At 36.5% G+C, this 23,566-nt stretch overlaps 2 protein-coding genes across 3 annotated transcripts in view; one reads left to right on the plus strand and one right to left on the minus strand.

Annotated features, from left to right (window-relative positions):
- The window catches only part of LOC5572370 (nitric oxide synthase), a 445,274-nt gene that overhangs the window by 294,537 nt on the left and 127,171 nt on the right, over window positions 1–23,566 (minus strand). The gene's annotated exons all lie outside the window — the stretch shown is intronic.
- On the plus strand, window positions 11,616–12,163 carry LOC5565839 (60S acidic ribosomal protein P1). Its single transcript, XM_001650143.2, has one exon. The coding sequence runs from the start codon at window positions 11,715–11,717 to the stop codon at window positions 12,051–12,053; it is 339 nt and encodes a 112-aa protein (XP_001650193.1). The 5' UTR covers window positions 11,616–11,714; the 3' UTR covers window positions 12,054–12,163.

A 23,566-nucleotide genomic window follows, 5' to 3' on the forward strand; every position in this document is an offset into this window, starting at 1 on the left:
TTGTGTTTTGGTATACTTAACTATTATACTTGGCTAAAGACCTACCAATCTTTGACCATTCTAAACATTGTTCCTTATTCGTGTGAATTATAATTATTTTGATGGCTTTTTTGTTATAACACCATCGTGCAATAATATAATAGTCGAACGATACTGTATACAGAAAACCGATTACGATTTTATTGATATATTATAAAGATATAGCATGCACAAGGTGTCCACTTTATAAAATGAACAGTCCTTAAGTAAGTTGTACAATAGAGAATGTGGCTACTCTGGTAGGTGATAAATTATTATGAATATACATTAAACTTGTTCAACATACGATGATTAACGCTTTAAAGGAGACTTGACTGTATATCTTTATTTTGCTGGGGATAACACATGTTCACATGTTTATCAATAGCATGAGCAATCATGCATATGAAACGTAAAACCACATCGACTTTGGTTACACTTCATTTTAAGAGTAAGTTTGGAGCAGTAGATAAATAGTGTGCTAGTCAATCCGATGATTATGGTTCGAAACTGGTTTGCACCCTCTCGGTTTTTTGCGTGTTTCCATACTTCCAATACATGCACTTAAAAGGCATATGTGTGGAAGTTTTATTTTTTAATACATGTGTTGGTGATCTACGCACATGAAAAATAAATACACATGCGACAACAACCAGGATCGATCCATGGTCATGAGCGTGAGAACCAAATACTATACCACAGCACTAAACCCGCTTGTTGGTATGCGTGGTGCAAAAAGCATATCAAGTTGTACTTCCCCATTTGTACCGTAAAAACTGCTCGACTCAATGACCGGATTATCTGCCTATCAATAGACGCTCAAAAACGTCATGTCGCTCAGAAGAACACTTTTCCGCCATCAATAGACGCAGAAAACGCCTATAATGACGGTTTCAACTTTTGGGTGTAGTTCCGACATGTTGGGATTTTGGCAAATGGGTGAAAAGCTGGTATTTTTTTGCAAAAGATCCAGTGAATTGCATTGCTAGATTATGTTCATAAGTAATAACTTTTGAATAACACATTTTGATCTTTTCGAGCTTTTGGAATAACTAAGGAACGGGAGGAATGCTAGTTAATCGTCTACTTAAGAAGATGGTGGGAACACAAACTCTCTTCATAAATGTATTCAGATCAACAAACTTGATACTCATACGGACTCATTGAAATATATTCTACAACGATAGACTAGGGTTTCAATGCTAGTAATGGACCCCTTAGTAGCTGAAATTCATTCTAGACGCTTTTCCGCAATGATATCTCAGACGCATATACGTTTTGTGGAGTCTAACAACAAATTCAATGTCTTTACTTCATAGTACGTCTATGAAACATACAAAATCATTCGATTTTTCCAGCGAAATATGCATTTGAAAATCTGTTGTCCGAATGCCTATTATGGACCCTCCCGGGGTCCATAATAGGATTGTTTACAAATTTGACGTTGCGTATTATGGACCCTCCATTTGATTCCCATGTAATCCGGCTCGCTGCCGACGAGCCTATTATGGACCCACCTGGTAATGCGTATTATGGACCCTCTTGTGTGGTTTCATTTACAAAACTGTTCATATATCTGTATTTATGCGTCTCAAACCAAATATTTTACCTGAAACTGCTGACTAACAATGTAATTGAAGTTCCCCCGGTGGATTTTCATAGGAATAAAGTTGCTTTGAGTGATAATTTTATGTTTTTCTGTAGGGGGTCCATAATACGCAAAGGGTCCATAACCGGCATCGACTCCCTAACTGAAAAAGAACTGCGTAGGTCATAAGATCTACTTGCGTAACGAGTGACTTTTGTAAACATTGCATACAAATATAACCCATCCTACAATTTGACTGGTATATCAAAACTGAATTACTCATGCAAATGTAACACCAAAGAAATTGTATTTTCTGCTCAAAAAGGCATTTACATATTGAAGTGGAGGCAATATAGAGTCAATAATCCGATTGCAGCAATTTTGTGCGACAACATTAACGATTGTATTCAAAACACCTGATTTAATCGATTTTGCTAATCAGAATATTCGACAAGATGAAATCATATTTTTACGATTCTACGTAGTAATATACAACAAGGTCTTGGAAGATAAAATTCTGGCCGAATTTGAGCCTTGGTCGTTTGGTTGAAACCAGCGCCCTAACTGTCTACGTCACTTCAACTAATTGAAATGAGTCGGATTAGATTGAAGCAGTAGAAGTATTAAGGCTAAGTCGCCCGTCATTCATTTTGGCAGCCATGTTGATATAGCAGCTCGCAGTGATACTAAAAAAATCTCAGTCTTTATAGATCAAATTGATCCGGAAAAGTATCACTATATGAGCTGACGTGCACAAAGTATGCTGATACTTTTTCAGATGCATCTGTGCAATACCAACTGATTTTCTTTAATTCAAAATTGTGGCTTGATTAAGCAACAATCATCAACGACTCGTACAAATTTCAATGACGGCCTACTTCGCCATAATAAAGGGCCTTTACGCAGAACAAAAATGTATGAATCAACATGTTTACATGTGTTTACCTCGATTTTTAGTCGTAATACAAATTACGTTCAAAGTAGTTTTCATTATTTTTAAGAGCATATACTCCAAGGTGTTTAATTGTTTAAGAAGGCGAGTTCTTGCGTTCAGTATCATAAGGGCGTAACTGCAGTGACCGATTTTTCTTCATCGATTTTCTCTTTAGCTAATTACTTGGTCAGACATTTTGTTTTGACTGCTATTTTTGATCCAGTAGAAAATACTAATCGTCCTTCATCTGCTCCATCGTACAATGTTACGAAAATAATTGGATTTCGTGCTCTAAGTCAAAGAGAAAATCGACAAAGAGAAATCGATCACTGCATATATGCCTGTATGCAGTGCCGGATTTGGGCTTCGGGGGCCCGGGTCTGATCTCTTGATGGGGGCCCTTAGCACAAAATGAGCGGGAAATGCTAAGCATTGGTAAGTTGAGCATAATGAAAATTAAATATCCGAAAAATATGAAAAATTGTAATACCATTCGAATTTGACCATATCTACATCACTTCGTGAATGTTACGTAAAATGATTCATCTGCATAAAATACTTGAAGAGTTGCACATAATAGATGGGGATTTTTTTATTTCCGTACAAAGTGGGCCGAAGGGTCTCAGATTTTCATGAAACTTTTTCCTCAGGCAGGGCTCATCAATATATGAATAAAAAAATTGAGAAAAATTGAGGTTCGCTTATTTTCCCGGAAAACTCAGTTGGAATTTTTTTTTGTTTTCCTCTGACACTACTTACTTTGAAAAATCATAACTCAAGAACGAAGCATCGTAGAAACAAAGTTTTTTTCATAAAAATGAAAGAAAATTTTCTCAGGAATAAAAAAATATAAACTGGAAAAAGTTTTCCACAAAATTTTCCACCGTTGAGAAATTCCGTAAAAAAAAGCCGGAAAAACTGTGCTCCAACTCGTGGGAAATTTTCAAAAAAATATTTTTGAGAAGATAATTCCATAAGCTTTAATCGTTGGAATTTTTGAAATGTACTTTTTTTCATTTTTGAGTTATGGCCAATTTTGTAAAAAATGTGAAAATGCGCCATTTTGAGTCTTTTCTTTGAAAAATCATAACTCAAGAACGAAGCATCGTAGAAACAAAGTTTTTTTTATGACAATGAAAGCAAATGTTACGTAAAATGATTCATCTGCATAAAATACATAAAGAGTTGCACATAATAGATGGGGATTTTTTTATTTCCGTACAAAGTGGGCCGAAGGGTCTCAGATTTTCATGAAACTTTTTCCTCAGGCAGGGCTCATTAATATATGAATAAAAAAATTGAGAAAAATTCAGGGTCGCTTATTTTCCCGGAAAACTCAGTTGGAATTTTTTTTGTTTTCCTCTGACACTACTTACTTTGAAAAATCATAACTCAAGAACGAAGCATCGTAGAAACAAAGTTTTTTTTTATAAAAATGAAAGCAAATTTTCTCAGGAATAAAAAAAAATGTTAACTGGAAAAAGTTTTCCACAAAATTTTCCACCGTTGAGAAAATTCGTAAAGAAAAGCCGGAAAAACTATGTTCCAATCAGTGGAAAAATTTCAATAATATATTTTTGAGAAGGTAATTTCATAAGCTTTAATCGCTGAAATTTATGAAATGAACTTTTTTATTGTTTTTGAGTTATGGCCAATTTTGTGGAAAATGACCATATAAGCCTTTTCTTTGAAAACCCATATTTCAATCGAAGCATCGGAAAAACAAAATTTTTTTATCAAAGCAATTTCAAATTTTCTAAAACATCTGAAAAAAAGATATGGGATTGGTTTTAATGAAGTATAAGTCGGAATGCATGATATTTTTCATGAAAAATTACACCGCTAAGAAAAACTGAAAAAACTGTTTCTGCCTCAATTTTTCATTATTTTATTATTTTCTGATTTCCTACCTTTATTGTTAGAAGATATGGTCATATAGCGACAGGATTTAAGGTGAAGATGAATCGAAGCCAAAGTTCAAATTTTCAAGAGCACGGATCTGGAGAACCGAACATCCGTTTGAGCTGAAAACTTAATCGATTGGTCACTAGCTGGTGGTGACCAATCGATTAGGTTTTCAGCTCAAACGGATGTTTGGTTCTTCAGATCCGTGCTCTTGAAAATTTAAGCTTTGGCTTCGATTCATCTTCACCTTAACAACATGCTTTTAAATACTCAATTACTACTACTACAGTTAAACCTCCATGAGCCGATGTTCCATTACTCGATATCGACTCATGGAACCATATAAAAATCAAATTTCATGGTTAATTTGATGGTCCCCTCAAACGCCTTTCCATAGCATTGCTGTTCCATTACTCGATGTTTCCATGAGTCGATGGTCCCTTCGCTATCGACTCATGGAGGGTTGACTGTAATATGATTTTCTTGAAATGAAGGAACAAATGATTGTCTAGTGTTGCTTTAGTCAGATATTCTACTATTCTTTGTTGACAAGGAGCAATTGTTTTCAGAAAAAAAAAACAAATGAACTTCAATTTCGATCAACTAACAAATTACAGAATTAGCTATATGACCCTTCCTCAAGGCTCATGTCTCAGTATTTTTTATAATTTTGACTATAGTTAAATTACCTTGATAATTCTATTCACTTGGTTAAAATTTGAGGGATCGAAATGAATTGTATTTGGATTCTGTAGATTTGGGTCAAAATGATGGCAGATTCAATGTAAAATGCAGTTTGTAAACAAATTCTATGAATTTATGTTAAAATTATAGTAAATTCTATGAAATATTTATATAAAACCAAGAATATATTGAAACAAAATCATAAAAATCTGGCACTATAGAAAAAAGTACAGTTGTAACCGTTTGGTTACAGATTGCTGATTTTTGTTTTGTTATGTTAATGTTTGTCGGACGCTTCACGTTTCTTGTGCAAAAACATGAGGAAATTAACCAGATTTGCTTAATATCAATCATATCAGCTGATAGCTGATACTCCAAAACTATCAATATCACTTGCGAGCTATCAGTATCACTTTGATTGGACAGCCAACAGCAGTGATGCGACATCGTACTCTAGATCATAATCACTGCGGAATGAGTGATCACGTGGTAATTATCCATGCTATTGATGTTTTTCAGTGACCAACACATAGTTTCAAACTATCTGCAGCACTGTCAAAAATATTTGTTTGCTCAATTTGTGGCTTCACTCAACCCATCAGTGATATTCATAGTTTATCGCCATCAATGCACTGATGATGGAGTAGGCAGCATGATGTAGATGTGATATAGATTGATCCGAATCGTATCGCAGTCGGCCTGTACAAATCAGCAAATTTTAAGCGTTGATAGTGACAGTTAGCAAAGTATGCTTTAATTCATTCTCATCGTGTTATCTTTGGCACAAAGAATCGTTTTCCATTTATGTCGAGAAACCAACCATCATCAACTGTGATTGAGTGGTGTTGTGAAAAATAGATTGTTCACTTTTCTTTTCGCTGTTGTTTTTCTTCTACATCTAGTGGGCCTGTTGGAAAACACCAGAGGGTTCTTTGTCTTTCTAAGAAAATCCAACAGAATGGAACAATTACCGGGAAGCAACCTCATCGACAACCGTTCGGAGGATCTTGCCTTTTTTTCTAAATTCTACAGTCTGTCAAAGAAGCGCCGCAAAAATTTGGGCTATACGCTTATATATTATACGCTTCTCAGTCGGATAACCTGTTGCGACAATTTACGATGGCAGCCAGGTGTGAAGAGCGATGCTTTGTTGGGCATACTGAGAGAATGTATAACGGAACGGAAATCGACTTACGAATTCAATACGAAAATTGTTTGTCAAAATCAGGTGAAATTGTGTTATATTTAAGGGGTTTTCCATCTTTCTTCTTCGAGAAGTTAAGAATAAAAGAATATTGGAACTGTTTTTGTCGAAAATTATTAATAATTTTATTCGACAATGTTTCAACATAAGATATTCTATGTAACTCATTGGTACTATACCAGCGAAGGAGCTTCAGAATCATTTTCACAATTTAATTTTGAATGCTCTTCAGAGTTTTCTTCTTGGTATTACAACGGCTAGTGCATATTGGTACAGCATACAACATGGCCTTGTTTGAAGATCAAAAGCTTGTTCTCAAGATAAAGTTTTGATTTTCTGTTAACGAGTATTTTATATATTTGTCAGAATTAGCTTGAGTGCTTCAATGTGGTAAAAATATCCAAACTATATTGCAATCTACTACAGATGACACGCAGGCCTCGTCCTTTGGCTGATAGGCCTGTGTCATCCGCAAACAAAAATGTTTAGCAACCCTGAGCTAACTCAGGTAAGTCAGGATGGGGGTCTGTTCTCTGTTGATTTCCTATTGGGATTTAACGTTGATGAAGTGAAAGCATAGAAACAACCTGCGGCGACAAAAGCATGGGTATTTCCATTTAGGTGCCGGACCTGGTGTAGGGGTTAGAACACACGCCTCTTACGCCAAGGGTCTGGAATCGAATCCTATCCCCGAGATAGTCACTTATAACGTAAGAAGTTATAGTGACGACTTCCTTTGGAAGGGAAGTAAAGCCGTTGGTCCCGTGATGAACTAGGTCAGGGCTAAAAATCTTGTAAATAAAGATAGCAAAAAATGACACAATTCGAACAGTTATACGTATAACAAATATTTAAAGGTGAGGGGGGGAGACTGCCATTACCTGCAACAACATTTTCATAGCAATTTTCTTGGGTATTTGCATTCAGATTGAAAAGAATCGAACAATTACTCGACGGAAGAAAATTAGCTTGTGAATGCGCATGGTTATAATTTACCTGATTAGTATGATTATTGAGCAATCGTTCTTTAATTGAAAAATGAGAATCGTTGGAGATTCTGCTTGGGGAATTCCAGCTGTTTGGTACGAGCCTCAACAATTCGTTTGGGCAAACGTCCACCCCTGAAGTTTGACTAATGATGGCCCCCACAATTCGCGCATACAAACTTTATCGTATCATCCTTCACAGGACAGACGTCTTGAGCGTGAGAAGAGCCTCCGCAACTCATGCATTCAGCATACATATAACAATATTCGGTACCATAATCCTACTTTTGGCACCGACGGTACTAAGTGAGGTTTTGGAAACTTCGTCCAAGCTTCTGGATTGTTCCCATGTCACGCGGATGTAGTTAATTAGTTTCTTTTTTTTTCTAATGCATTCATATTATTTAGAACACTCTTGTTAATGTGAGCTAAATAATATTCTTGAGAAAGCCCTTCCCTATCGCAAAAGTGGTCCAGCAAGAGACCTGCGACCGAGACGAAAGCTCAACCATACTGACGATCTCAAGAAGCCGCAGTTGTTTTATCTATAACATTTGGTACAATGACGTTTAGTCGAGAGTACGTTTGGTCGAACGAACATTTCGTCGAACGGACATTTGGTCGAAAGATTTAATTGCATCAGATAGCATATGACATTTGGTCGAACCAACATTTGGTGGAAAGGACATGTGGTCAAATCTAAGGACTGTTCATTTTATAAAGTGGACACTTTGTTTATGCTGTATCTTTTTTATTTATTGATAAAATCGTAATCGGTTTTCTGTGCATCGTTGACCCATTATTCTAAAATGCTAAAAAAATATAAAATCTTTGAAAATGCTTTTGGTTGAAGAGCTAAATAGTTTTTCCAAAAACTCTTAAAAAAAGCTGTCCGTCAAAGTTTAACATTATTTTTCGCAAAACAAAAATCCTTATTTTTATGAACAAATTGTATGTTTGTATCCTTTACTATTCTACTAAAGGTAAAGCTTTAAAAATAACAATTATGTTCCACCATTCTATGACATTAGGTAACTTTAGTGATTTACCCATTTATGGCCAAATTTGCTGATACACCATCCTTTCACTCCCAGCAAAAGAGAACAGTAAAAAGCGTGTTCAAAACTAGTTTGGATTACTAAAGAAACTATATTAGTATAAACGAAAGCTAAATCGTGAGATTAAACCACAGTCTTAAGTATAAATTTTACTGTTAATGGTAGTTTTACCAAAAAGTCTCATACTTTTAAAATCATGTACGCATATTTATCGATCTACAGCAAATTGTAAACAGTTTTCTCCGAATTTATCAATTGGTAATCTCAGAATAACATATTATGAAAATAATATGTGGAAAATAAAATCGATTTCATTACAGCAGTGTTGCCAATTTTGATGATTGTCAATGTACTTTGATAGGTCTTCTAAGAATAAAGCAATTGTGTTTCTGTTGTGCTTTGAATGTGACGTGGGGACTTACTAAGTAACTCTATGAAGGCGTAAGTTATTTTTCATATTAATACTATACTAGGACTTCCGTCAGGACGTACTTTTACACAAAAAATTCTACTCATATCAATTCCCATCAAATTAATAAAAAAATCTTTAAAAATATACGGGAAAATTGATTTTATTATATCTGTAAGTAAAATTGTTGCTCCAAAAATAACTTGATTTTTTCCATCAGGCTTCTGATTGATGATACTTTCGAAGAACAAGCCTTTTTTGAAAATAGAAAATATAAATCATCGAATTTTCCAGCCAATTTCTTACAATCATTGATTTTGATAACCTCAAAATATCGACCGATCTAATCGTTGTTCCATATTCGTGTGAAATTTAATTATTTTGGAGAATTTTTATTATCACAACATTGTACAATACTAGTCGAACGATGTGCAAAAAACCGATTGAAATTTCATTGATTAATAAGAAAGATACAGCATGCACAAGGTGTCCACTTTATAAAATGAACAGTCCTTAAATACAGTTAACTCTCCCTTAACTCGATATTCCGTATCTCGATATCAAGTTAGAGACCATAGTAGAAGTTGATTTTCATGGCTAACCATCTAGGATCGCAGTTGCACTGATTTTGTGTTCTGTAACTCGATACCTCCCTAACTCAATGGTCCCCTCAATATCGAGTTATGGAGAGTTGACTGCAGTATGGAAACAAAGTTTTACGTTTAGTCCGTTTAGCATTTTGTTTAGCGTTTGTCGTCGCGAATAGCATTTTGTCTCTAATACAAGAGTGATTGAATAATTGAAATAAAGTATCAGCCGTTTTACCAACATTCTAAATGCAGTTTGTCAATTTGATGGACGCTAGTAACCCAACTGTTTTTTTACGTTTCATGCTGCATTTTCATTCAGGCATGTTCTGTGAGTCTAAAATGGAAGCAAATTATTTTTGTCACCTCAATCAACTCAAAAGACAACAACAGTCTTCCCTTACCCGATACATAGAATAAACACATTTTTTTTAATTATTCAAGGCATCTACCACAAACTCTGTTATTCATCCGAGGTCATTAACATTGTCAGCAAAAGCCATAGCTTGAGAAATGCTAATAGGCTGGAAGTCACAATAAGTCAATTGGCCATAGGTAGAGTAATCGACACTTAACATTCACTTCGCCATAAAAGTTTTCCTCAAAGAAAATTCTCCTGCCGTTTTAAGTCTGATTTCCGCATTCAAAAACCTTACCCACGTCCATAAGCAGCAAAACCTGGAATTCAAAGAAGATCCCGAGCACTATCTCAGAATGTTTCCATCAGATGAAGATCAGCAGTTCATTACGAAGAAAAGTGACATTTCAAGAGAATAATAAATTAAAAAAATCATCATGTTCACATCTTTGAGTAATAAAATAACTTGTTGAGCAGGTTTTAAAGAATGATAATATTTCAAAAGAATAATAAATTCTCTAGAGCTAAATATTTCAGTCAATGCACAAAAAAGACTACTTCTAAAAAATTCATTTGAATAATCAACGAAATCCTAGATATTGGCATGACTTCAAACCAAAAAAAATAAAATACTACTACATAATATGTCGACGAAATTTCCTAAAGCCGGTTCATGAGTAGGTGCTATGGATGAGCGAACAGTATCGACGCTAAAAATAATAATGTCTCTCTGTTGTTCGTAGGTTCTTAGTGAGTGTTGAATTGGACATCTCAGAGAGACGAAGGAGTTGCAAATTTATGAAGGATTTTGATTTCAGGTTGGCCGACAAATTTAAAATTACACAAAAATCCCATTATTAATATTTTTTTCAAATTTTTACTATAGAATCATGAGTAAACAAATGTTAAGGACGAAGTTTGATGATGGAGAAATTTTTATTAAAAAAGTTTTGCTAAAAAACAACTTTGGGCCGATTTTCAAAATTTTTGTTTTACTGTCACAATAAATATGTTCTAGTGATACAATAAGAATCTGAAAATGATTCTGAACCATAATGATTATATGAATAATTTCTCTAGAAGAAGCCATTTTTGAATTATATCGAGTTTAAAGGGGCAGGATCCGTCATTGATTTCGGAATTTTCAAAAGCAGTTTTTCGTTCAAAATCAAGAAAATTTACAAGAAAATGTGTTCACTGTATTCTGTTCCCCTACCGAAACACAGTGAACACATTTTCATCGAATAATTTTGAGTTTTGAACAGAAAAACTGCTTTTCAAATTTCGATGATGACGATGATTACGATGACGGAGCGTTGATCGTTAATGCAAAAAAATTATATTAAAATAGGCCATTTTCATAAGTTATTCGCGACTCTCCATCAATAACAATGCGTTTTCGAAAGTAAAGACCTTATTTCTTTCCACTTACTTCTTCTTCTTCTTCTTCTTGGCATTAAAGTCCCCACTGGGACAGAGCCTACTTCTCAGCTTAGTTTTCTTATGAGCACTTCCACAGTTATTAACTGAGAGCTTTCTATGCCAAAGTTGCCATTTTCGCATTCGTATATCGTGTGGCAGGTACGATTATACTCTATACCCAGGGAATTCAAGGAAATTTCCATTACGAAAAGATCCTGGACCGACCGGGAATTAAACCCAGACACCTTCAGCATGGCTTTGCAGCCGCGGACTCTAACCACTCGGCTAAGGAAGGCCCCTATATTCCACTTACTTATTTTCCTTGATGGAGAATCGTGAATAACCAATATGCATTTTTTGCATTAAACTTGATATAATTCGAAAATGGCTACTTCTAGATAAATTATCCATATAATCATTATGGTTTAGATTAATTTCAAATAAATTATTGTATCATCATCTACTATCCTCTTTTGGATAGTAGATTCCGTACTGTGCAGTGTTCTCCCTCCGAGCTAAGGTCAAGTTTTTGACGACTTGCACGGTTTTTCGTCATTGAAAATGGCTCTCAACAAAGCTGAACTAGCCTGTGTGTACTCGGCGCTCATCCTCGTCGACGACGATGTCGCTGAGACCGATGAGAAAATCTCGACCATCCTGAAGGCCGCCAACGTTGACATCGAGCCATACTGGCCCGGTCTGTTCGCCAAGGCCCTCGAAGGTATCAACGTCAAGGATCTGATTACCAACATCGGATCCGGAGTTGGAACCGGAGGTGGTGCCGCCCCAGCTGCTGCTGCTCCTGGAGCTGCCCCGGCCGCCGCCGAAAAGAAGGAAGAGAAGAAGGAGGAAGAACCCGAGGAGTCCGATGACGATATGGGATTCGGTCTGTTCGGTTAGATTTGTTCTCATCGGAATGCTGCAGTGGGGAATTGCAGGTTGATAGCCTGTTCTTTCCTCCAACGGTGGCATTTTTATTCGTACAGTTTTAATGTACAAGTGTACAAATAGAACGTATTTATACAGGTCGGACTCGATTATCCGGGATTCGATTATACGGAATTTTAGACTCGATTACCCGGAATTTGATTTTTGATGTTCTTGTTTTTCAATTTGGATGCATAAATCTGAGATAATTTGGTATTGCAATATACAATATGAATGGTTTTGCAGTTTTGAACGTATTTAAGAAAGGGGGGGGGGGGGGGGGGGGTTGAAAAAGTGTTTTTTGTGTGCGCCGGTCAATTTTTTTTTTCTTGTAAAGACCCCTACTGTTCCTAGAAATAACTTCTGGCTACGCCACCACATCATATAAATAAAACAACAAAAAAAAAAAAAGAAAATATTTATGTTCTTTTATCGAAGATTTCATTTTTTTTTTTAGTGATTCGATTATCCGGAGTGAAAAAAATCGATACTCCGGATAATCGAATCCGACCTGTATTGACAACAAATCAAAATTTTGAAAATCGGCCAAAAGTTGTTCTTAGAGAAATTTCTCCATCATGAAACTTTGTCCCAAACATCTGTTTACTATCACGATTCAATGGTGAAAATATAAAAAATATTGAAATTGGGGTTTTTGTGTCATATAAAATTTAAGTTTTATTTTTTTATGAAAATAAATAAAATATTTTTTCAGTGTATATGTTTTTCTTATAGTCCAAACGGTTCACTACAACTTCTTCATACAACAAATCAACTCTAAAATCAACAGTTTCGGAGGTTGTGTGACATTTGCCAGAAAACCATTTGCCAGAAAGCCGTTTGCCAGAATCAATTATCCAGAATGGATCATTTGCCAGAAAACCATTTGCCAGAATGGACCATTCCCCAGAAAGTTATTCCCCAAAAAGACCATTTCCCAGAAAAAATATTACTACATTACTTTGCTTTGTGTAGCAATATTTAGGTTTGTAAAATCTTTCGAATCATTATGATTTTCAGCGTACGATACATAATTATATGCAAAATAATTGTGACGTAAGATTTTAAGCTTTTTGTTTGATAAAAAGTTTTAAACCAGTGGTCCTCAGCCTAACTGGTTGTGCGGGCCACCCTTTTGCTCTTAAAACACGTCGTGGGCCACTAGATGTAAACATATAAGTTCGACCAAAACGACTCGATTAGAATTACTTTCGACCAAAAAAATTCGATTGGCACGACTCATTCAAACAAGTTTTTCGACATTTGTTACTTAACTTGAACGATTGGGGTCGATTTGAAACGAGACTCGACAACACTTACTTAAATGTCGTGCCAAAATGAACCAGCCTCTGATTGGTCCGCCAGACAGCGTTACCATCAATTATTATTGTACGATAGCTTCAGCATCTTCTGTGTTCAGCTTTTTTTTCTCTTCTTTTCAATTTTCAATTATGTGTACCAGTTTTCTGGCAACACAAGGATCATACAAGAGAAGAAGAGATTTAATAAGAAGCCAGGTGTCATATCTTGTTTTAGGGGTCGGCAGTTGATTTCTGGAATTTGCGTGCTTATTATGTCTGGCAGTTACTAGCGATTTCAATCATCTTTCCAAAAAACACTGATGTCCCTGGATTCTCAAGAGTTCATCCTTCGTGCAAAGATAAGTGTCAAAAATTATAGGATTTCTGAAAATGAAAGATAAGGCGAGTGTATTATTTCTTTGAAGATGAAGATGGATTTGATAAATCTTCAATATTATAAACATTTTTAATACAATAATTGTAACGTTATAATAATGACAACAATTAACCTCCATAGAAGAAAAAAACCTTAGTCTAATAAAAACTATGACTTCAGCGTTATTTTAGAATTGAAATAAAAAATACTCAGAAAAATTTCTTTCTTACTTGAACTTTGAAAACTGCGCTACTAGAACGTTGAAAACTTTGGTGTTTTAAAGAAACGATGATATCAGACTTGAAGAAACATTGGGTTATCAAACAAACAAAGGATTAAAAAATTTAAATTGTTTTCCTTAGTTTCTTGATAACCATTCCATAAGGAAAAGAAAATCTGGAAAATTATCGAATGGCTTACTTTGCCGGTAATTGCAGAAGATATCTAGTTATCTAAGATAACTTCTGAAATCACAAGATGCGGGCCGCACAACTCCAATATTCAAAATCACTCCACGGGCCGCACAAAACCTTCCTGAGGACCGCATGCGGCCCGCGGGCCGCAGTTTGGTGACCACTGTTTTAAACTAATAATGATATCATAAACTTATTATATAGATAGCTGTAGGGGTAAACATGCAGCTATTCAGCAAGCTGACGGACGTGAGTTCGAATTCCACCGGGCGAAGATTTTATTGGATTGAAAATTTTCTCGATTTCCCAGGGCATAGAGCATATTCATATCGGCAATACGTTATACACATGCAAAAATGATCAATTGGCAATAAAAGTTCTCAGTTAATAACTGTGGAGGTGCTCGTAAGAACACAAAGCTGAGATTTGGTTCTGTCCCAGTTGGGACGTAACACAAGATAAGAAGAAGAAGGTGTAATAGATTTCCGAGGGGCCCAGGTAGCCGTAGCGGTAAACGCGCAGCTATTCAGCATGACCAAACTGAGGGTCGTGGGTTCGAATCCCACCGGTCGAGGATCTTTTCGGGTTGGAAATTTTCTCGACTTCCCAGGGCATAGAGTATCATCGTACCTGCCACACGATATACACATGCAAAAATTGTCATTGGCATAGTAAGCTCTCAGTTCATAACTGTGGAAGTGCTCATAAGAACACTAAGCTGAGAAGCAGGCTCTGTCCCAGTGGGGACGTAACGCTAGAAAGAAGAAGAAGATTTCCGAGGTTTTCATAGTTTCTGAGAAATAACTGTTTTTTATGTTAAAATAGTCATCAATTTTATACAAGCTATTAGGGGTCGTCCATTAACCATGTGATCATTTATGGGAGGATGGAAGGGCCAATGACCACGATACAAACAATTCTTTTTAAATTTTTATATGGACGAAAGACCCCGTGGAGTTAAAAATCCGAAAGATTGACCACGTTGTTGATGGACAACCCCTTATAGGACTGTATTTTCAACATTCTATTAATGATTTTCCCTTCTTTGAAGATTATATGCTTCATAGGAGATTTACCCTTCTTTATATTATTGGCTAGTCTTTATAATTGTACTGTGTGTTTCTGCCTGCAGTTAACAGAAGGAATGGAAGTAATGTAAACAAGGTTATGTCATCTCAATTTTAAATAATTACAGCTAAAAAAAAATCAATATAGGACTGCTGTCAATAAAAATGTCTGTAAAAAAGATTTATGTAACAAAATGCAAATATCAGGAAATGGACAATCAATATATGTCCTCAAATAAAAAAACTAAATTGAAAGTGATTCAATAATGGAATATTTACCATGACCTTAATCAAATGTCTCATTGAAGATTACTCGAGTGATTCCGAAAACATTAATCTTCATAACCGACTTGTTTCGTAGAGCAAGCGACAGAATATGAGAAACCAATAGGTATATGTGTGTTTTTTTGGTTTCCACCATTAATCATGGCCACGTAGCAGTCCTGCTAAGAATTTCAAAATATCTCCGGTTCCAGATAGCTAAAACTAGTAATCAGGGCAAACACTGAAGATTGAAGAGTTTTCCGGCAGTCTGTCGCAAATGTTGTAAAACTACTTTAAAACAATAAATAATGCGGTTCAATTTATTATTAAGAGTAAAACAGTTTAACGTTCTTTTCAAGGACTGAATAATGTATTTAAATATATGATCGAAAGAACATTGGGTAGTCATTTGAGTTATATTGTTCCAATGATTATTGGCGCTAAACTGATCATATTTCAAACATAATTTTCCCTTCTTTCACTCAAAGGCTGTTCTTTTTAGTTGTTTTGCATTTTTTTCCGCAAAGATACACTATTCATATTTCAGAAATTATTCAACTAAACTAATTCGTATCAAACGTTTCAGCTTTTTTGTTCTCAGACCAGCTATGTAAGTAGTGAAAATTGCATAAAATTGTATGCGAAGGATTTTAACAACATAGACTAAATAACACGGATCGATCAGTTGCGTTGTTTTATACTTGTTATAATATTACAAAGATATAAACATTATTTGGAGCAATATTTACGATGCGAGTGAAGTACTGTGGAAGTGACGCTAAATTTTAATTAATTTTGCGCTGCAGCTGTGCAGTGCTAGTAGTCCAATCCTCTTGATGTAAATAATGTGAAAGTTGACTACACAATGTTTCATGCTATAAATGCAAATAATATGAGTATATTCAAGATACAAAAATGACAAATATCGAAAATTTCGGTAGGCTTGAGGTGAAGATGCATCGAAGCCAAACCTCAAATTTTCAAGAGCATAAACCTCGAGAACCAGCCAGCGTTTGGAGCTGAAAACTTAATCGATTGGTCACACGCTGGTGGTGACCAATCGATTAAATTTTCAGCTGGAATGGCTGTTTGGGTCTCTAGATTTGCGCTCTTGAAAATTTGAGGTTTGGCTTCGATGCATCTTCACAAATATGTCGATCAATTGATATAAAGGTTGAAAACGAATTACAAAAAATGATTCTGGGGAATGGTTTTCTGGCAAATGGTACATTATGGGGAATGGTTTTCTGGCAAAAATCATTCTGGCACATTGATTCTGGCAAATGGTTTTCTGGCAAATGTCATACAATCGTTTCGGAGTTAGAATTTTTCAAATAAGTTGCATGCAAAACTTTATAGGCTATTTTCAAAAGTAATTCTTGAGTGAAAATGATCATTTTTTCTATGGTTAACACTTATTCTACCATACCAAAACTATGTGCAAAATTTAATCCAAATCGAAGACTATCGAGCACGATTTTTGATTTTTTCGCCTCATTCTGGATGGAATTCATCGCCTATGAACTTCAGGTTTTTCTAAATACCAATCAGCTGGTAAGCCGTAACAGAGACAACAACCCTAGATATGTAACTTTATCTACTTTTTTTGATTCCCATTATTAAAGATTCTTCTCAGAGGATTTGAATGCGTAAAAGACTCACAAATTCTTGATTCTCCAGTAGAGTGCCCACAAATCACTGGGAAAATTTCTTGGAATATTTCTGCAAGGTTCACAGGATTCTTGCATGATTTTTCAAGGAACTAGTCACAGATTATTTAAGAATTTCACAATTATTGTTTATACTTTCAAACATTATATTTGTAACTGACACTGAAGAAGACTGCAAGTGGTAGTCGAAATACGCGGATCTGTCAAAGATAAGCATTTAGGAGCGGAATTAAAAGCTTGAGCTTGAGCTTGAGCTTGATTGGCCGCCCGTGGATGCACTCCAGTATCGCCAGATCAGCTGCACTTACACAAGGAACCAACCGAATGACTGCTTGGGACTAACAGGCATCCTCAGTGTATAAGTGCTGGTGATCTTTTTTATTTTTAGGCAACAATGGCACCTGCCACGTCAGAATGCTGACCAATGAGGAGAAGGGGGAGGAATTGATGATGCATTGAACTGACTCCCACGTAGACCGTATATTCCACTGCATCCACGTCAGTTCATGCGGGAGTGTATGGATTGGGGGAAAGGCATGGCAGAGAGGTTTGCTTTTGTGGTTAGCAGACTGCCTATGTATCAGGCGTAAAAAAGGCGTGCGCCTGGAAGTAGGAAGCGTTAGGGAAACGGTTTCTTGTCCGTCTCTGGTTCTAGCATTTGCTATGAACGAATAGTTTGAGTGGGATATATTTAGAATGGAAGATAGAAGCAAGTGAGAGATATACAACTACTACAAAGTACGAGGAAAGGGACGGGCCTGGGATTGAACCCATGATCTTCTGCATATGAAGCAGAAGCGGTAGCCATCAGACCACCAACCCCGTCTTTCCGTCGACTAAAAATGTTTCGGCGTATTTGTCTTATCAAGAATTGCATTGACATACACATGAGAACTCTTGCGTTTATCACGTGAACGAATTTTTCAACTAACAAAACCCGTGAGAGAAGATTACATGTTTGTACTTTTTTTTGTGTTCCCTTCGTATCAAATACTCTAAATCAAGTGTAATAAAATCAGCAATGTATCGCATCAGAATGTCAGATGGAGGATAAAACGCACATTCATACTTTCTTGCATTGCCGTACTGTCAAGTACGAAAAAAGATGCATTTTTGAATGAAATTTGCTATTCAAAATTAGGAAAGTGAACAACCTGCTCACCAACTTCTTATCTGATGACAATATTATTACGATTATCTGATAGGATATGATTGAAGTACATGGTATATCTGATGTTAAACTATGCGTATCTATCCAATTCTTATTATTGGATACATATGGCACAGCACTAATTGTTAGCTTTTTTGATATTGAAACATTCCTCTCATTGTCGTTAGTAAAAACTAATAAAAACGAAACCAATTCTCACATTTTCATCACAAAGAAGTATCAGCTAGCTATTTTCCGACATCCAGGGTTCACACAGCAGTACGAAAAAAGACAAACCCTCGTTTTATGGTAATCAGTTTAATATGTGTGGCACCCGAACCGCAGAACAGCAAAAAGTAATTCAATTGATGATTTTGCTTCTCAGCGCGTTGGTCCCCGTAGGGTAGGATACTAGGAGAGGAGCTACTGGAGGTGGCGGTAGCGGAACGGCACCCACATGTTGACAAACATCATTTTCCAATTTCAAACTGTTGCAATTCGAGCGAGTCTCGCTGCACATAAGAGAAGATGGGGTAAATTGTGCCATCTGATTAAAAAAATAATTTAACTGCGAATTTCTTCGAAAACGTTGTTATTGGTTTAACAGGGAAGTCGCATCAATTTGCTCACTATCACTGAAAATAATTATGAGATTGAGGGAATTAACGGGGTGTAACACTTTGTATCTTGAAGATATTGCGGTGGCGTGTTTAACCCCGATGGCACATTCCACTCCTAGTTCCCCTACACTGTTGGGAAAGGACCTCGTCGATTCTGGTACTGTGCCACTGGGGGCTATGCGCTTGCCAGCATGATGCCGAATTGATAGCTGTAAAATGTGCATTGAACTGAAACGGTTTCTCTGTTCATTCAGTGACGAAGACGACGGCGACATGGATTTGCAAAAGGAGTAGGTACCCCAGTACAAAACGTACAACCGCATTGTGAACTGGAAACACACTAGCATATTGCTAGCAGATCCTCTGTTGGTTTAGGGAAGTGGTGAAAAGGAAAACCCAACATCTCCTCAAACTGCCAAATGGAAATGTTCTGCAATCTGATGTCACTCCCACTGTACTGCACCATTCTGATTTCCTTCTTCAATAAGTGAGATTTATTTTTCGATCAAGATAACCCAAGGATCGTCTTCCTTTTCCTTGCCTTGTCGTTTGTAGTGTAAGTAAGCTATAACCTACGAACTGTGTTGCTGAAGATATCGAATATCGATAAACGTACTCTCCATGAAAGTGTGGTGATTTCAATTCGGTGAATGGACAAAGCTTCAATTGGTTATTGATATTGATGGGCTGTCGCTTGCAATCCTTTCTTGGGAGCTCGATATCACATACAGGGATTATGAGACGATCTGAAGACGTGCTTCTTTCATTCATGATAGTCCAGAAAATGGATTCAAGATAAAAGAAAACATTGTCATCAGCTTTGCTAGACAACATGCATGTGTAGAAGGATTTGTACCAGATAGAACCCAAAGCAACTGATGATTGTGCAATAATTTGTCGCATTAGAAGCTACAGCTGTTGATGCCATCAGTTGTAAAAACGAACAAAACATTGGTCGTAATGAACGTTTCTCGTGCGCCCTCTTCCTCAACTGACCATTCATCATTTGTTGCAAAGATAAGACAAACCAACTAAACTTCCACATTCTAATGCGTTTATGAAGAACGGGGGATAGTCCGTTCCTGCAAGCCATTAATCACAACACTAGAAGAAGCAAAAAGCACTACAACATTCCCAGCCGGAAGCAATCAAAGCGAAAACATCCTCTCCCCCGAAACAATCTCTGATAGCAAAACATCCCACGCCACGCCATTCCTTTATCACCGAATCGCCCGACATCAACTCAGCAAGCAAAAGTTTTGCCATAAAATATTTTGCATATCTGTCCTCTTCCCGTCATCTGCCTGTCGGTCCACGTCCAGGATGCATGGCACTTTTTCATCCGGTCCGAAATGGATCTTTCCGCAGGCGAGAGGGATTCCCATAATCAGTGTTGATAGACTCGCACTCAAATGTCAATCAATACGCTCTCCCGAGAGAGCAAAATCATTAGAGATCTCTTTAGTAAATCTCACGCTTGAGATTTTGATGCAAAATCAACTCATTCAACTCAAACCGTAAAAAATGATTCTGTCGCAAAACCCGGCCAAAACTCGTGAAACCCGAATATTGTTGTTTACGTTAGAAAGGATTACTATAATTTTACAAGACTAACAAGAAACTATTGCCGTGTGTGAGTTAACTGTGGAAATATGAGACAATGAGTCAAAAAGGGGAGCCAACTCATCCATGATTTTTTGACTGCTGAGTTGCGTGATTGACAACTCACGCATGAAAAATCTCAAGCGTGAGTTGTGAGAAATTGAATTTTTCACAACACTGCCCATAATTATTGTCCACCGATCCGGAATGACCAATGAATGACACGCCACACCAGCTCCATCTAATGGATTGAAGCGCTTTCCCCGTAGAGATTAGCATTCTGCAATCGCAAAAAGATACCCGATAATCATAGCCTCAGGTAGGGTCACGAAAGCCGGTGGGAAAGGCCACACATTTGCGTTAGCATTTTCATTTGCCCTTCGGCAGAATGGTAACGAGTCCGTTTTTCCCTACGATGAGAATGAAGCCCTAATGATAATTTAAAAGGTCCTCGAGGGCACACTTTCTGCAAACTCTCAATGCCACATAATTTAATCATGGTTATCATTTGCGATAGAAAGGTTCAGTTTTTGTTAAGAAATTCGAGCGGGTGCGCAGTACAACAGGTTGCTCGAAGATTTACAAGTTTTAAAGCCCACTACAAGCTTCTTACTCATCAGACTAGAATCTTTCTGCAAACATTCAATTTAGGACGTTGCAAATCAATTATTTATGTGTTATCCACATTCTCCACACTAAACAAACTATGAACAGTTCGTCACATCAAGTTGTAATGATATACTTTAGTCCTACATCTTTATTTCCGACACTGTGCGCCGAAAACACATTCGGATTATTAAATGTAGAGAGATGAATACAGCAAGATCAAACAAGTGCAGATAACGATACTTAGGGGTCTATTTTGTAAATCGAGCAGATTCATGTGACTCGTCTGTAATCACTGTCGATCAAAGCAAGCAGGCATATTTCAGATATCACCCGTCGACTGCCATAGTAATCCAGTCACATAGAGTGACAACTGTCGAAAAACTCGAGTGACAGAGCTGAGTCGAGCGATTTTTTCGGTCGACAGTGACTCCAGTCGAGCCATTTTGATCGACTCAACTTATAAAATAGACCCCTTAGTGATATGTGTTAGCTACTACTCCGCAGCGCAAAGCGGTCGTTTTTTTAAATTTTGAGCTGTATCTGTTCCAGCCGGCACTAAGGCTTAACCGTCAACACTTGATCAACCGATAAGATCTTATTGCCCTTTGGGCACCACAGCATATAGCTTTCGGATCGAAAATGTAAATCGTTTTTGCCTTGTTCGACACATCAATTTATTGCACCATCCGCTCAATCGACAAGATAAAACGTAAGTACACAAAAAGACCGAACGACCGTACTACTGTTATACACGCTACCGGGATGTATTTCTTATTGGGCGTCAATCACGCCATAAAGTACGTACAATTAAAATCTGAAAAAATATATTTATTATTATACAATGCTCAGACTATCACCTATTTTATTGGAAATCATAAACATAAGTATATGAAATTTGAATCCAGGTTTTTACGCTAGCCATAAAACAACTAGGGGTAATTCGATTTTGACATTTTATGCCAACAGATTTTATAGTTCAATCAAAGTAGGCAGTAAATCTAGTTTGTTGATTGAGATGTCAAAAATTTTCACAACATTTGGAATGTGCTCAGGATTAGTATTTCGAAATACTGTTTCATATTCGTTCGTTCAACTAATTTCTATTATATCTTTTTAGGCTTTCAATGAGGATTTTAGAAGATGCGTCGTTTTTTCATGAAATTACATGCAATCAACCTTACCTGCATCTTTGACTCTTTCATTCGGTAGGGTAACACATTTTTGCTCATACTTGGTTGAACCAACGAAAGTTCCGTTGCGATTATCTCAAATCTAAATTGAATCAAGCTCCTGGAATCTCGAAGAAACCAACAAACTAGAGATTTAGGTTCATATCTTCATAAATCTATAATAAATAAGACAATTTTAATGAATATTCAATATTGAGATTATTTGGTTAACTCTCATCACAAATGAGGGTTGTATGAAAATTTTATTGAGAACATTCAAGGTTATATATCATATTCCGTAACGTGTAACGTAGTTGAGGGAGTAGACCTTCCAAAATCACACATAGGGCCTTATTTTATAAGTCGAGTCGATCAAAATGACTCGACTGGAGTCGCTGTCGACCAAAAAATTCGCTCAACTCGGCTTTGTCACTCGAGTTTTTCGACAGTTGTCACTCTATGTGACTTGATTACTATGGGAGTCGACAGGTGACATCTGAAATATCCATGCTCACTTTGATCGACAGTGATTACAAACGAGTCACATGAATCTGCTCGATTTACAAAATAGACCCCATAATACAGTTAAGGCGAAGTAGGCCGTCATTGAAATTCGTACGTGCCGTTGATGATTGTTGCTAATTCATCTCACGATTACGAATCAAAGAAAATCAGTTGGTTTTGCACTGACACAGCTGAAAAAGTATCAGCATACTTTATGCATGTTAGCGCGTACAGTGATACATTTTCAAGTCAATATAAACTATTAAAACTGAGTATTATCACTTTGAAATGCAAGCTGAAAAGTCATCATTGTTGCCAAAACGAATGACGGGCTACTTAGCCTTAAAAACCAACGCAGTTCATTCAAATAGAATACTCGCATTACTACTTTCATAACTTAATCTTACAGTGAAATAACGCACGGACGCACGCATTTTAAGTTATTTGATCCTTGAAGAAATCGGTTTGTATATTCTGCAAAATTAATTTGAACCAAAGCCACACATTTCTTGCTCGCCTACCGTTGCACATCAACCTAAAATAGTAAAACGATTATTTCCGAAAACACAATATTGTAAGCTTGACTTTTCTATATCAACATAACATTTTTTTCACTGTTAGGCTTGCTTTGATCAAGCTATATAAATTATAGTGCGTGCAAGAAAAGTCAAACGGGGGTGATTCGTAAATTTATAGCATGCTAGCATAAAAAGCTGGATAGAAACTAAAAGTCCTTGTATA

The sequence above is a fragment of the Aedes aegypti genome, chromosome 2 (assembly GCF_002204515.2).
Source record: "Aedes aegypti strain LVP_AGWG chromosome 2, AaegL5.0 Primary Assembly, whole genome shotgun sequence".
In the NCBI taxonomy this organism is placed as follows: domain Eukaryota; kingdom Metazoa; phylum Arthropoda; class Insecta; order Diptera; family Culicidae; genus Aedes; species Aedes aegypti.